Raw genomic sequence first — 12,323 nt, forward strand, 5'->3', positions numbered from 1 at the left:
TGAATACTTGTGTTTTTGCTTTCAGAACCCTGCCATTTTCAAGAGAACAAGCCCATCTCAGCCTGCTGGAGAAGGAGCTCTCACTGGGACGAGGATCAAGGTGCTCCAGTTGACAGTCAGCTTACCCTCTGAAGTTTAGAAATCTTATCAACTCTCAGCTAACCACATGCAGCTGAAAGACCCCCAGCTGAGTCCAGCCTAAAATGATCAGTGCACTCATGAGCTGATGTTTTAGAGAGGCTTATAATCCAGTGATAGATAACTAAGACACCTTTATAAACAAAATTGTGTCACATGTGATGCAGAAGTTATCTGGAAAATAGCACATGTGTTATAGGCATTGATTCTTCTTTTCTCCTAATTTAAAGTTAGGTCTTTCGATAGGGTATTGAATACGGCAATACGTGTAGACATATATGCATATAAACAGACATCCCAGTCCTGCCATTAAGACCAAAGAAAATTGCAAAATAAAATTTCCTTTAATCTGTTTAAACGCTAGAGTCTGAACTGCTGAAAGATCTGAAGACATGGGCCCCCATCTCCTGGGACACCCATCTTCCTTTCTTTGCTGTATGACATCTGAAATGGGAGAGGACCGTGCCCAGCGCCAGGTGGGAAACAGCGGTCTGCTCTGGGACACTTCCCGTTGGGAGGTCCCGGCTCGCTCCCAGGGCAGTGTCTCTGCTATTCCTTGGCACCGAGGAAAAATATTGGCAAGGGAGTGTATTTCCTCACCTCTGGCACACAAAGGAGGCGTCCGGGAACTCCACCGGCCGGAGTCGCGGGAGGCGCTGCCCCCAGCCGAGGCGGTGGCTGCCCTGGAGGATGCTCTTCCACACCCGCCAACCTCACCGGGAATTTCATGCTGTCCACATAACGACGACGCCCTGAAGAGGACGTCCTGTTAAAGTGGCCTTGGCCTGTTATTTTTAATTTTTTTTCATGTAATAGAAAACCTAGAATCACGCGTGTGCCCACATTTTTTTTTGTGCGGGTAATCGCTGCTTTTGGGGTTTGCTTCCCAGTTCAAGGTTCACGCTGCCTCCTCCCAAGACCAGAGAGCAGAAAAGTCACATAAAAATGCAAAGTGATTGTCGTTATATGATTTCCATCCCTGGATAATATACATGCACTTATTCCATGAATTGATGCGACTATATACGTCATAAAATACGAGTCTTCCCGGCTTGGAGCCCCCTGCTGCAGAGAGCCCCCTGCTGTAGGGAGGCCCTGCCTTGGAAAGGCTGTCCCCGAGCCTTTGTTCCATTCCCAGCAACTCAGAACAGCGCCGTGGGCGGCGGGCCTGTGAGTCCAGCAGCCGCGCCGTTAGTGAGCGCTTGTCTCCGAGTGAGGAAAGGAAAGGCGTGGGCGGCGGCCCACGGTTAGGCGCACCCGCGTCCGACCCCAGCTCTGCCCTAACAGCGCGGGCGCGCGGAGCAGGACCGCCAGGCCGCCTTCCGCCCGGTCTTTCCGGGGTTGGACGCCCGCGCTGTCACTCAGCCCGCAGGCTCCCTAGGCTCCGGGTCAGGGTCGGGGTCGGAGGCGCTGTCCAATCAGAGGCGAGCGGGCGAGACCTGCCCAATCCGGAGCCCGCCCCGTGCGGAGAGGGCGGGCCTCGCCTCGAGGGGGCGCCTTTGTCTCGGGACCTCGCCATTCGTCGGATGCGCGGCCGGGCTGCCACCCGTCATCGGGAGACCCGAGTTCCTCTGCTGCCAGGCGCCGGAGCTCCGCGGCGGAAGGCCGGGCACCCTGCGGCCGGGAAATGGTGTGTGCGAGGGGCGTCCGCGGACAGCGCGGCGGTTCGCCTGGGCGGGCGGCGGTGGGCGCCGGAAATGGCCGAGCGGACTCCACTTACTCTCCGGCCTCCGCCCGCTCGCGGCTGGGCCCTTGGGCCGGCCCGCGAGGGAGGGTCGGCCGCGGCGTCCCCGGAACCCACAGCCGGAGCCCTGTGCGGAGGCTCAGCCTCCGCCCCCACCGAGAGGCGGCTGCGGGTGGGGACCGCGGCCTCCCCGCGAGGGCCGCTGGCCGCGGTGTTTTCGTGCGGGATTGAACCCAGGGCGCGGTGCCACCGAGCCACGTCCCAGTCCTTTTTATGTTTTATTCAGAGACTGGGTCTTGCTAAATTTCTTAGGGCCTCGCTCAGTTGCTGAGATGGCCTTCAACTCGCGGTCCTCCTGCCCCAGCCTCCCGAGCCGCCGGGTTTATGGGCGTGCACCACCGCGCATGGCCTATTTTTAATTTTTTGAAGTACGTTCATACGGTTTCCAAAAACAGCTGTACTAACTTTATGTTCTCACCAGCGGTTGTGTAAGTGTTTCCTTTTATCTATGTCTTTATACGCTGGTGTGCTTGTTATCTTTCCAAAAAAAATTTTTTTATTTGTACTAGCCATTCTAGCATCTGTAGTCAGGCTGCAGGAGGTCAGCTATCTGACTTGTGCATTGAGTTCCTGAAGCAAATTTGTTAAAATGAGAGCTGCCAGGAAGTCACTGAAAGAGCAATCTAGAGGGATCTATGATTTCTAACACCTTTTCTGCGTCACTGCTGGGGATGATAGCTCATGGAAGCTCTTGCAAAACAATAAATCCATGTTTCCAATCTGGAGATTTGGATGTGCTCTCAGCTGCTTTGGTTGGAGGTTGGAGGTTTGGGAGGTAAATGCTAAACTCTCAGGCTGTCAGTGGTTTATGCTGTATTTTTCCTATTAAATCTCTGAAGTAAGATAGAAATTCAGCGTGTCAGCCACAGCATTTGGCAGAACTTGCTGACAGGTATCTTCCAAGGGGAAGCTTAGGCGGTTGGGTTTGAAGGCTTCTGCCCTGAACCCAGGTGATGAACCCCGGGAAGTGCTTGCATGACCATAGAAAATCACCACTTTTTGATACTTAGGCAGATACTTGTTCTCCCAGCCCTATAAATTAAAATGCAAACCACAGGAAACTTGACTTAGGGTATGTATGTATACCCATTCTATACCAATGAAATGGGACATTTTGCAGTGTAGGACCATGGCCAGTGTACCCCAGATTTTCCTACTCATTTGAAAGTATATATTTTCTCAGTTGTTCAATGGATCTAATTCTTTAAACTCATTTGTGACTGTCTTAAAGGGACCCAAACATGAGCATCTATTCAGTGTAGCCATAGATGGAGGGAAAATCAGTTGTCTCATATTCTTTTCCCAAAATAATCCCCGTTAGAAAAAAGCCTTTTATGCCGAGCACCGGCTCAGGAGGATGAGAGTTCAAAGTCAGCCTCAGCAAAAGTGAGGTGCTAACCAACTCAGTGAGACCCTGTCTCTAAATAAAATACAAAATAGGGCTGGGGATGTGGTTCAGTGGCCAAGTGCTCCTGAGTTCAATCCTTGCTACCAAAAAAAAAAAAAGCCTCTTATTTGTGCTGCTGGTATTTAAGCCTAGGACCTTCCAATTCTGCACGTACACGGTGAACTGTTTGCCTGGCTCAACCTACTTGTACATTTGGTAATTTCATCCATTTACATCTAATGTCGTTCTAAATATATATAGTTGGACCTAACAATACAAAAATGTTTGTGTATATGTGGATTTAATTATGGATTTTGTTTGTATTATGGTTCCTTGGTCTTTATTATTGCAATATTATGGTTTTATATTATACATTAGTGCCTATAATTTATAAATTAGTGCCTATAATTTACACATTATGTATATAATTAATGTATATAGTGTATATAATTTAGGTACTGAAAACTACTTCATTTGCTGTTATAAATCAGTATGCTTTACCACCAGGAGAATTTTAGAAAAACCTGCTTTAAACCCTTTTTCATTAAAAGATAAGCATGTTGAAATTTATTTTTTTTTAATTTTTTTTTAGTTGTAGATGGACACAATGCCTTTATCTATTTATTTTTATGTGGTGCTGAGCATCAAACCCAGTGCCTCACACGTGCTAAGCAAGTGCTCTACCACTGAGCTACAACCCCAGCACAGCATATTAAAATTTTTTATACTATAGATTAATTTGGGGAAAATTATTATTTTTTTAGTGATGAGTTTTATCTACACATGGTATATATAATTTAGTCTTTTAAGTACTCCCAGAAATTTTTATTTCTGATGAGTATTCTACATATTTCCTTTTAAAAGATGTATGTATGTGAGGTCTCACATGAACGTGGCATCTATATAATACTTAGTGGTGTTTTCTATATTTGTTGAACCGGACCATTTTTCCCACACTGTATTATTTACCTCTTCTTTCGTGTGAGTTCTCTTTCCCCATCCTGGATTTCAGGTGTTGGGATCTATACCGCTGTATCCTTACACATGATCATCATGGTTTACTTTGCAGTCATTCCTGCAAGTCTGCTACTGGGGGGAGCTTCATGTATCTTCATTCCACTCTGTCTGCAGTTAATGAGAATTTATTTGTTCCAAATCTTCATCAACAGTGATTAATTTTATCTAATTTTATTTTTATATCTTTAATGTGTAAAGATGTTGAACTTTTTATGATTATTGAACACAGATATTTCATATAAAGTGGCTATGCAGTCTCTTGCCTGCCTTGGTTTGGGGTCTTTATCTTTTCCTTTCTTATTAAAAGTTTAGTTATATGTGAAGTAATTAATTTCTCCTGCTGTCACTTCCTTTGTACCATTTAATGGTATCATTTGATGATGGAAATTTTATTTTAATGTTATCCAATTTGTACATTTTTTTAACATGTCTTTTTGTGTAACTTTGAAAACAAATAAATTTTTGTATGGTTCTTAGGATTGAAGCCAAGAACGTACTTCCGCTAAGCTACATCCCCAGCCCTTTTTAAAATTTTGAATTGAGACAGGACCTCACTAATTTGCCCAGGCTGGCCTTGCGATTGCAGTCCTCCTGTCTTGGCCTCACAAGTACTTGGAATTGCAGGCATATACCACCTCATCTTCCCTATAGCTCTCTTTTTTATTAAAACAAGACAAAAACTGTTAATGTTTTATATTTTGCTTGTGTTCCCACAAATGACAATTTAAAGTCTGACACCAAAAGTCAGACAAGAGCACTTTAGCTGGGGATGTGGCTCAAATGGTAGTGCGCTCGCCTGGCATGCGCGTGGCACTGGGTTCGATCCTCAGCACCACATAAAAATAAAATGAAGATGTTGTGTCCACCTAAAAATAAATATTAAAAAAAAAAGAGCACTTTAGTATAAGTGTGAGGTGAAAGTAAGTAAAAGCAGAGTGAGGCCCAGGCAGAGAGCACTGCTAAGAGCCAGGACAGTCAGGTGCGCAGCTCCTCCTTCATGTCCAGGGCCCAGGTTTTGACCCTAATTGGCCCTCTTCAGAACTGCCATGGTGGCCGTCCTGTTCAGGGCATGTCCTCTTCAGGGCATTTTATCTACAAATCATCCTCCTTTGGTTTTGGGCCCAGGCTAGTCAGAATTTACCTTAGTGCATGTTACTAAGGAAACCTGCCTCCCTTCCAAGACTGTGGAGGCATCTGTGGCCATGACTCCTGGCTTGGCCCTGGCCTAGGTGGACCCTGTCAAGAGTTGTTAATCCTTCTTTTTTGATGCATTTCCCCAACCAGCTCCCTAATTAGCTCCTTTTATCTCTGCTTGCAACTCTCAGGTCTTTGTGCCAGGGTTTTTTTTTTTGTTTGTTTGTTTGTTTTGTTTTTGTTTTTTTAAAGCAGCTTATCTGTAATTTATTCATCCAGGGCAGCAGTAACAAAGAACACTTTAAAAGTAATTTAAAGTAAACCAGGTGACCTTACTATGGTTCCACTGCATGTACTGACTGCTTCCTGTTAGCGATAACTACTGCTTTTCTGTTTTAACTAGTACTCTTGGAGTGTTCTTTGAAACAAGAAAACAGAAGTGTGACAACTTATTATGTAAATTTTACCAAAAGGGAAGTTAAAGGGGGCAACTGTGGGCTGGTCCCACCCTGGCCCATGGCTATCTAAGGGAGGGGTCTGAGATCTGGGGATCAGGCAGGAAAGGGATGGGCTAGGGTATGAGGTGGAGGTGTGGAGTACAGGCAGGAGGGGCTATTCAAGAAGAAAGGCCTGTGGTCTAGATGGGGTCAGGAGGATGAGCCCGGGAGGAGAGGAGAGGCGGGGCCAGCTGGGCACTGGGGTGGCAGGTTTGAGGGTCACAGTGGCAGATAAGGGTGGGGACAGTGTCCAGGGAGGCCGAGGGAGGCTGGGGAGAAGGAGAAAGTGGCGCTCTGGAGCCAGAGAGAGCCAGGAGAGGTTCCCACTGTCAAGTGTCCCCACCCCCGGTCCCTGGGGGCTTCCTGCCCCCAGCCCTTCGCCTGGGGCTCACTCTGCCACCCCATTTCCTGTCTTCTGCAGGGACCCCCTCGTCCCCTTCTGGAGCAGCTGTCTTGGCACAGCCCCTGTCACCCTGATCTTCCTCCCCCCCCTGTGTCCCCTGCTCCTCACACTGTCCTCCTCCCCTGTGTCCTCCTCCCCTGCGTCCTCCTCCCCTGCGTCCTCCTCTCCCACCTGGGCCTCTCCAGGTTCTGCATCCAGCCCACCAGTGGCTCCACACTCTTCTCTAATGCCCCGCACGTCCAGCTGGCCAGGGGCCAGGTCCTGGAGGCTAGGCAGGGTGGAGGCAGCCCACCTGAGGTGACAAAGGCAGCGGGGACACTGGCCTTTAGAGCTTTCTCCTGGAATCCTTTGTGCTGCTCTGTTCTGCCTGGGAGTGGAGTTGATGGTCCCCAAGGTGTGCCTGGTAGGTGGCACCAGGCCCTCGTCCCAGGAGCTCCACCACTGGGCGTCCACAGCAGTGTCTGACAGGGCCACTGCGTCACTCCTTTGCAGTTGTTCATCTGTTAATTGATGATTTGTTTTGGCCTTTGTTGTCCTTGTTACCCCTGGTGAGTGCAGTGGTCCTGCATCTTGAATGCCCACTTCTCTCAGCCATGTTGACTTCTGTTTAGTTGTCTTTTGAGTGTTCTCTTTGTAAAGATGTTGTGAATCTCCTGGGTTGCTTTTCTGTTCTGAGACAACAGTGGTTTTCTCAGGAGCACATAGCACCTCACGTGATCGACCACTGTGAACCTCTGCTGGAAGGGCACCACAGAGGGTCCCACTGGGTGTCTAACCTCCAAGCATTCTCAGCAGCAGTATTTGACATGGGGTCTACTGATTCAGTGGAAGTTCTATACCCGTTTGTTTGTTTATTTATTTATTTATTTATTTATTTATTTATTTATTTATTTATTTTAAAGAGAGAGAGAGAGAGAGAATTTTTAAATATTTATTATTTTTGAGTTCTCGGCGGACACAACATCTTTGTTGGTATGTGGTGCTAAGGATTGAACCCAGGCCACCAGCATGCCAGGGGAGCGCGCTACCGCTTGAGCCACATCCCCAGCCCTATACCCGTTTATTAAACTTTTTTTAAAAAATTTCATGCTCTTCAAATATTCAATGTAAGATTTTTTTAATAGCACAGTAACAAATTTTTTCTTTGAAATTAATTTTTGCTTTTTAAATGTATGGACCTTTAGTATAGGATGAGATGAGGACCAAATGTTATTATTTTTTAATAATAGTCATCTATTTGGCCCAGTGACATTGGTTAGAATATTGGTAATGATGTAAGAAAGCAAAAATGACGTACTGATCTCCTACCTAGAATATCAGAACTTGTATATACAAATACCATTTTCACAAGTTAGTAAAGAATGAGCACTTATTTTTGTTTCTGACTTCACTTTAGTTATGCATAATATTAGGGTTCATTTTGACCTAATTATACTGTTGTAGGGACAAACAAGGCAAGGCACCGAAGATAGCAGGAAACAGTTTTATTTGGCTGCAGCCAGGTTCAGAGGGTACAGCCTTTGCTGTAATCAATCAATCCCCCTGAACCCCGAGTTCAGGGAGTTTCAGAGTTTTATACCCAGCATGTAAGGGGGGAGGGGCTCAGAAGTTCACAGTCTGCAGAAGTTCACATAAAAGCAGCTTTTTCTTTCACTGTTCTGGGCAAGTTAACTCTTCAAGGACAACACCTGAGAAGGGGAGAGCTTCTTCTCTTCTTTCTATCCTCCCTCTGCCAGCTGTTACCATGGAGCCCATTTGTAACTTATCTTAAAAATGTAGATATCTCTGTGAAGCCCGGCTCAAGGCCAGAGGCCTTGTTTGCACATTTCTTCAAAGTACTATACTGGATACGTTTGTGAAAAATTACTAAGGGGGTGTCCAGCACCTGGAGTGCTTGTATCTTCTCGACCAGTGGCCAAGTAAACAGGGTGACATGAAAATAGGAAGTTTATCTACAATGGACTCTTTTGCTGACAGTCCTAAAATCATCCATGGTGAAGAGGGCTTTTCTGTGGAGAAAGGGGGTGCCACTTCAGTACAAGCATGAGAGATTTTCTCTAGTTCATCCCCAGTACTTCCTCTATCTTTGCTCTCCTCTCCCACTGTTCCTTTTGCCCTAGTGTACTGATGTCTCTTTTTTTTTTAAGAGAGAATTTTTTTTTTAATATTTATTTTTTAGTTTGTTTTCGGTAGACGCAACATCTTTGTTGGTATGTGGTGCTGAGGATCAAACCTGGGCTGCACGCATGCCGGGCGAGCGCGCTACTGCTTGAACCACATCCCCAGTCCCTGATGTCGCTTTGTATTTATTTGCAGATATTTTAAATTAGTGCGTTGCAGATGTAGATGAAGGTGGGACTCCCTGGGACACATGCTCACATGTGCACTAGACCCATCCACTGTTCTTCCTTTCTTGCATCCTTCCTCCCTCCCTTCTTCCCCATTCCTCTACTCCCCTGACCTCTCTTCTATTGTGGTGGAATTCCACCCCCTCTTTTACTTTTATTTCCTATTTTGTTTTAGCTTCTGCAGATCAGAGAAAACATCTGACCTTCAACTTTCTGGGTCTGGCTCATTTCACTGAGCATGATGTTCTCCATTTCCATCTATTTCCTGGCAAACACCAAAGTTTCATTCTTTTCTGTGGCTGAGTAATACTTCCTTGTGTCTGTATCCCACATTTTCTACATCCATCCATCTGTTGACAGGCCCCTGTGCTTGGCTAGTGTGAGTCATGTTGCTAGAAACACTGGTGTGGCTACATCCGTATAATGTGCTGACTTTAGAGCTTTTGTGCATGTACCAGAGTGGGATCGCTGGGTCCGATGGTGCTTCTATTCCTAGTTTTTTTGAGGAGTGTACATACTGTTTTCCAGAGTGGCTTTATACTATTTTCCAGAGTGGCTTTACTCACTTGCAGTTCCACCAGCAATGTATGAGTATACTTTTCCCCACATACTTGTCCACATTTATTAGTGTCTTTATTCTTTGATAATTGCCATTCAATTGAAATGAGATGAAATCTTAATGCAGTTTTCTTTTTGGTAGTTGTAGATGGTAAGAATATCTTTATTTTATTTGTTTATTTTTATGTGGTGCTGAGGATTGAACCCAGTGCCTCCCACATCCTAAACAAGTGCTCTGCCACTGAGCCCCAGTCCCTTAGTGTAGTTTTGATTTGCATTTCTCTGATTGCTAGAGATGTTGGCCATTTTTCATATATTTACTGGCCATTGTATTTCTTGTTGGGGAATTGTCTGTTCAATTTGCCCATTAATTGTTGACTTTGCTGTGCAGAAGCTTTTTAATTTGACACCATCCCACTTAGTGATTCTTGGTTATATTTCTTAAGCTTTAGAGGTCTCGTTAAGGAAGCTGATGCTTGTGCCTCTCTGTTGGAGTGTTGAGTGTGTTTTCTTCTAACAGAGTAGTTTCTGGTCTAATTCCTGGGTCTTTGATTCACTTGAGTTGACTTTTGTATAGGATGAGGGATAGGGTCATCCCGTTTCTCAACATCATTTGTGAAAAAGGCTTTCTTTTCTCCAACCTGTGTGATTGCCAAGCATCGGGTAGTCACCTCTGTGGGTATGTCTCTGTGTCTTTGGTCCCACTAGACTTAATGCTGTTTGGTACCATAGGCACTGATATCATGCTCTGTGGTCCACCCAGATCTGGTACAATTGGATCTCCAGTGTTGCTCTTCTTGCTCAGAATTGCTTTGGCTATTCTGGCTCTCTTCTTCCAAGTGAATTTTAGAACTGTTTTTTCTAGTTCTGTGAAGAATGTCATTGTGATTTTGGTAGGGACTGCATTAATCTGTGTAATGCATTTTAGTAGTGTAGCATTTTGACAGTATTAATGCTGCCTGTTCAAAGACGTCTTCTAAGGTCTTCTTCAATTCCTTCAGTGCTCAGCACTTTTCACATAGAGTTCTCTCATCTCCTTCCTTAGATTAATTCAAAATATTTATTGTTTTTAAGGTTATTGGAGTGGGATAGTTTTCTTAATTTCTGTTTCAGTAGATTCATTATTGGAGTATAGGAAAATGATTGAGGTATGTTTCTTTTATAACCTTTAATAAAATTGTGTATCAGCTCTGGAAGTCTTCTGGTGGAGGGTTTTTTATTGTTGTTGTTTTTTTAATATATCATCAGCAAACAGAGATAGTTTGACTTCTTTTCTTATTTTTATACCTTTAATTTTCTCCTCTTGCCTGAGTGCTGTGGCTGGAGTTTCAGGGACTATGCTGAATAGGAGTGGTGAGAATGGACATTCTTGGTGTTTTGCTGTTTGTTTTAGGGGAAATGCTTCTGGTTTTCCTCCATGCAGTTCGGTCTTGGCCCTGGCTTTGTCACCTGTGGCCTTTACACTGCTGGAAAGGCCAGGCCAGACACAAACTTCATGGGTCATCTCAGATTTTTATACAGGAAGGGAGTCTCCTGCAGGAAGGTGTGAGGCCTCTGATGGACCCACTTTCCTTGTGGAAAACGAGCCACTGGCCACAGGAGGAGTTGAGCTCATGTAGATTCTACTAAGAGGTGATTTAGTGAGTGTGTCTGTTTGGGCCTCAGGAATTTGGACTTTGGGGTTGGGGTTTTGTGGCCAGCACTGGGAATAGGCTTGTCTTGGAAGAGATTAGTGCCCTCAGCATGTGGCTTTCTGCTTTATCCCCTTTTCCCAGGCCACACTGTGTTGGAGTTTTTCATTTTCTGTATCTAACACTTCTGTCCCTAATTTTTCTAGTGTTTTATACATGAATGGGTGCTGGATTTTGTCAGATGTTTTTTCTGCATCTATTGGATATCATATGATTCTTGTCCTTATCACAATTTATGTGGCAAATTACATTTATTGGTTTGTGTATGGTGAACCAACCATGCATTCCTATAATGAAATCTACTTGATCAGTGTGCACTATCATCTTAATGTGTTTTTTAATGAAGTTTCCTAGGCATGGTGGCACATACCTGTTATCCTAGCAACTTGGGAGTCTGAGGAGGGAGGATCATGAGTTCAAAGCCAGCCTTAGTGAGGCCCTAAGCAACTAAATAAGGGTTGGGGATGTGGCTTGGTAATTGAGCAGCCCTGAGTTCCATCCTCTGTACCAGGAAAAAGAATTTTTGCATCTATGCTCATCAACGATATTGGCCTGATGTTTTCTTTCCTTGACGTGTCTGTCCGGTTAGAATCAGAATGATAATGGTTTCAAAGAATGAATTTGGCAGTGTTCCCTTCTTTTCTATTTTATTAAGTAATTTGAGAAGGATTGGTGTTAATTCTTCTTTAAATAAGTTTGGTAGAATTCAGCTGAGACTCTTATGTGGTTCAGGGCTCTTCACTCAAGAGTATTATTTAATCCCCAGGGATTAGAGTAGTTTCTGTTTTTTATCTCTATTGATTTCTAATGTCATTCCATCATGATCTGATAGGATGCAAGGAATTATCTTTTTTTTTTTAATTTGGTAAGATTTGCTTTGTACCATAAAATATGATCTATGTGCTACTAACAAAGGAGGCTAACTTTCAAAATCAGCAGTCAGTTAAACCACATGAATTTCCTACAGACCGACCTATACACTGTTTTTAATTTTTTACTTCCTTGACACTATCAAGCTTCTGGTTGCCACCTTCTCCACTCCCCCCACCTCTCTCTCTCTCTCTCTCTGCCCCTCTCTCTCTTGGTACCAGGGATTGAAACCAGGGGTGTTTAACCACTGAGCCACATAGCCAGCTCTTTTTGTTTTTATTTTGAGATAGGGTCTTGCTAAGTTGCTAAGGCCTGGCTTAGTTGCTAAAGCTGGTTTTAAACTCATGATCCTCCTGCCTCCCCGGCTGCTGAGGCAGGAATGTGCCACCATGCCTGGCCCAGCAGTTGTTTTTAATGTATACAAGAAAAAGGCAATCCAAACATAAAATTAAGGAACCAATTCTAGTGACAGTAATATCAAAATTCTTAGGAATAATGTTTACAAAGATTTGAAATCTTGAGCATTGAAAACTGGA

The 12,323-nt window shown here is 44.6% G+C and overlaps 1 protein-coding gene across 1 annotated transcript in view; it reads left to right on the plus strand.

The window, feature by feature from the left end:
• The first annotated feature begins 1,623 nt into the window (after nucleotides 1-1,623).
• Nucleotides 1,624-12,323, plus strand: part of LOC113177229 (uncharacterized) — a 130,525-nt gene continuing 119,825 nt past the window's right edge. Inside the window, 1 exon segment of the mRNA XM_077792274.1 lies at nucleotides 1,624-1,768. Coding sequence (XP_077648400.1) covers nucleotides 1,766-1,768 — 3 coding nt within the window. The 5' untranslated portion in view covers nucleotides 1,624-1,765.

The sequence above is a fragment of the Urocitellus parryii genome, chromosome 13 (assembly GCF_045843805.1).
Source record: "Urocitellus parryii isolate mUroPar1 chromosome 13, mUroPar1.hap1, whole genome shotgun sequence".
NCBI classification, from domain to species: Eukaryota; Metazoa; Chordata; class Mammalia; order Rodentia; family Sciuridae; genus Urocitellus; species Urocitellus parryii.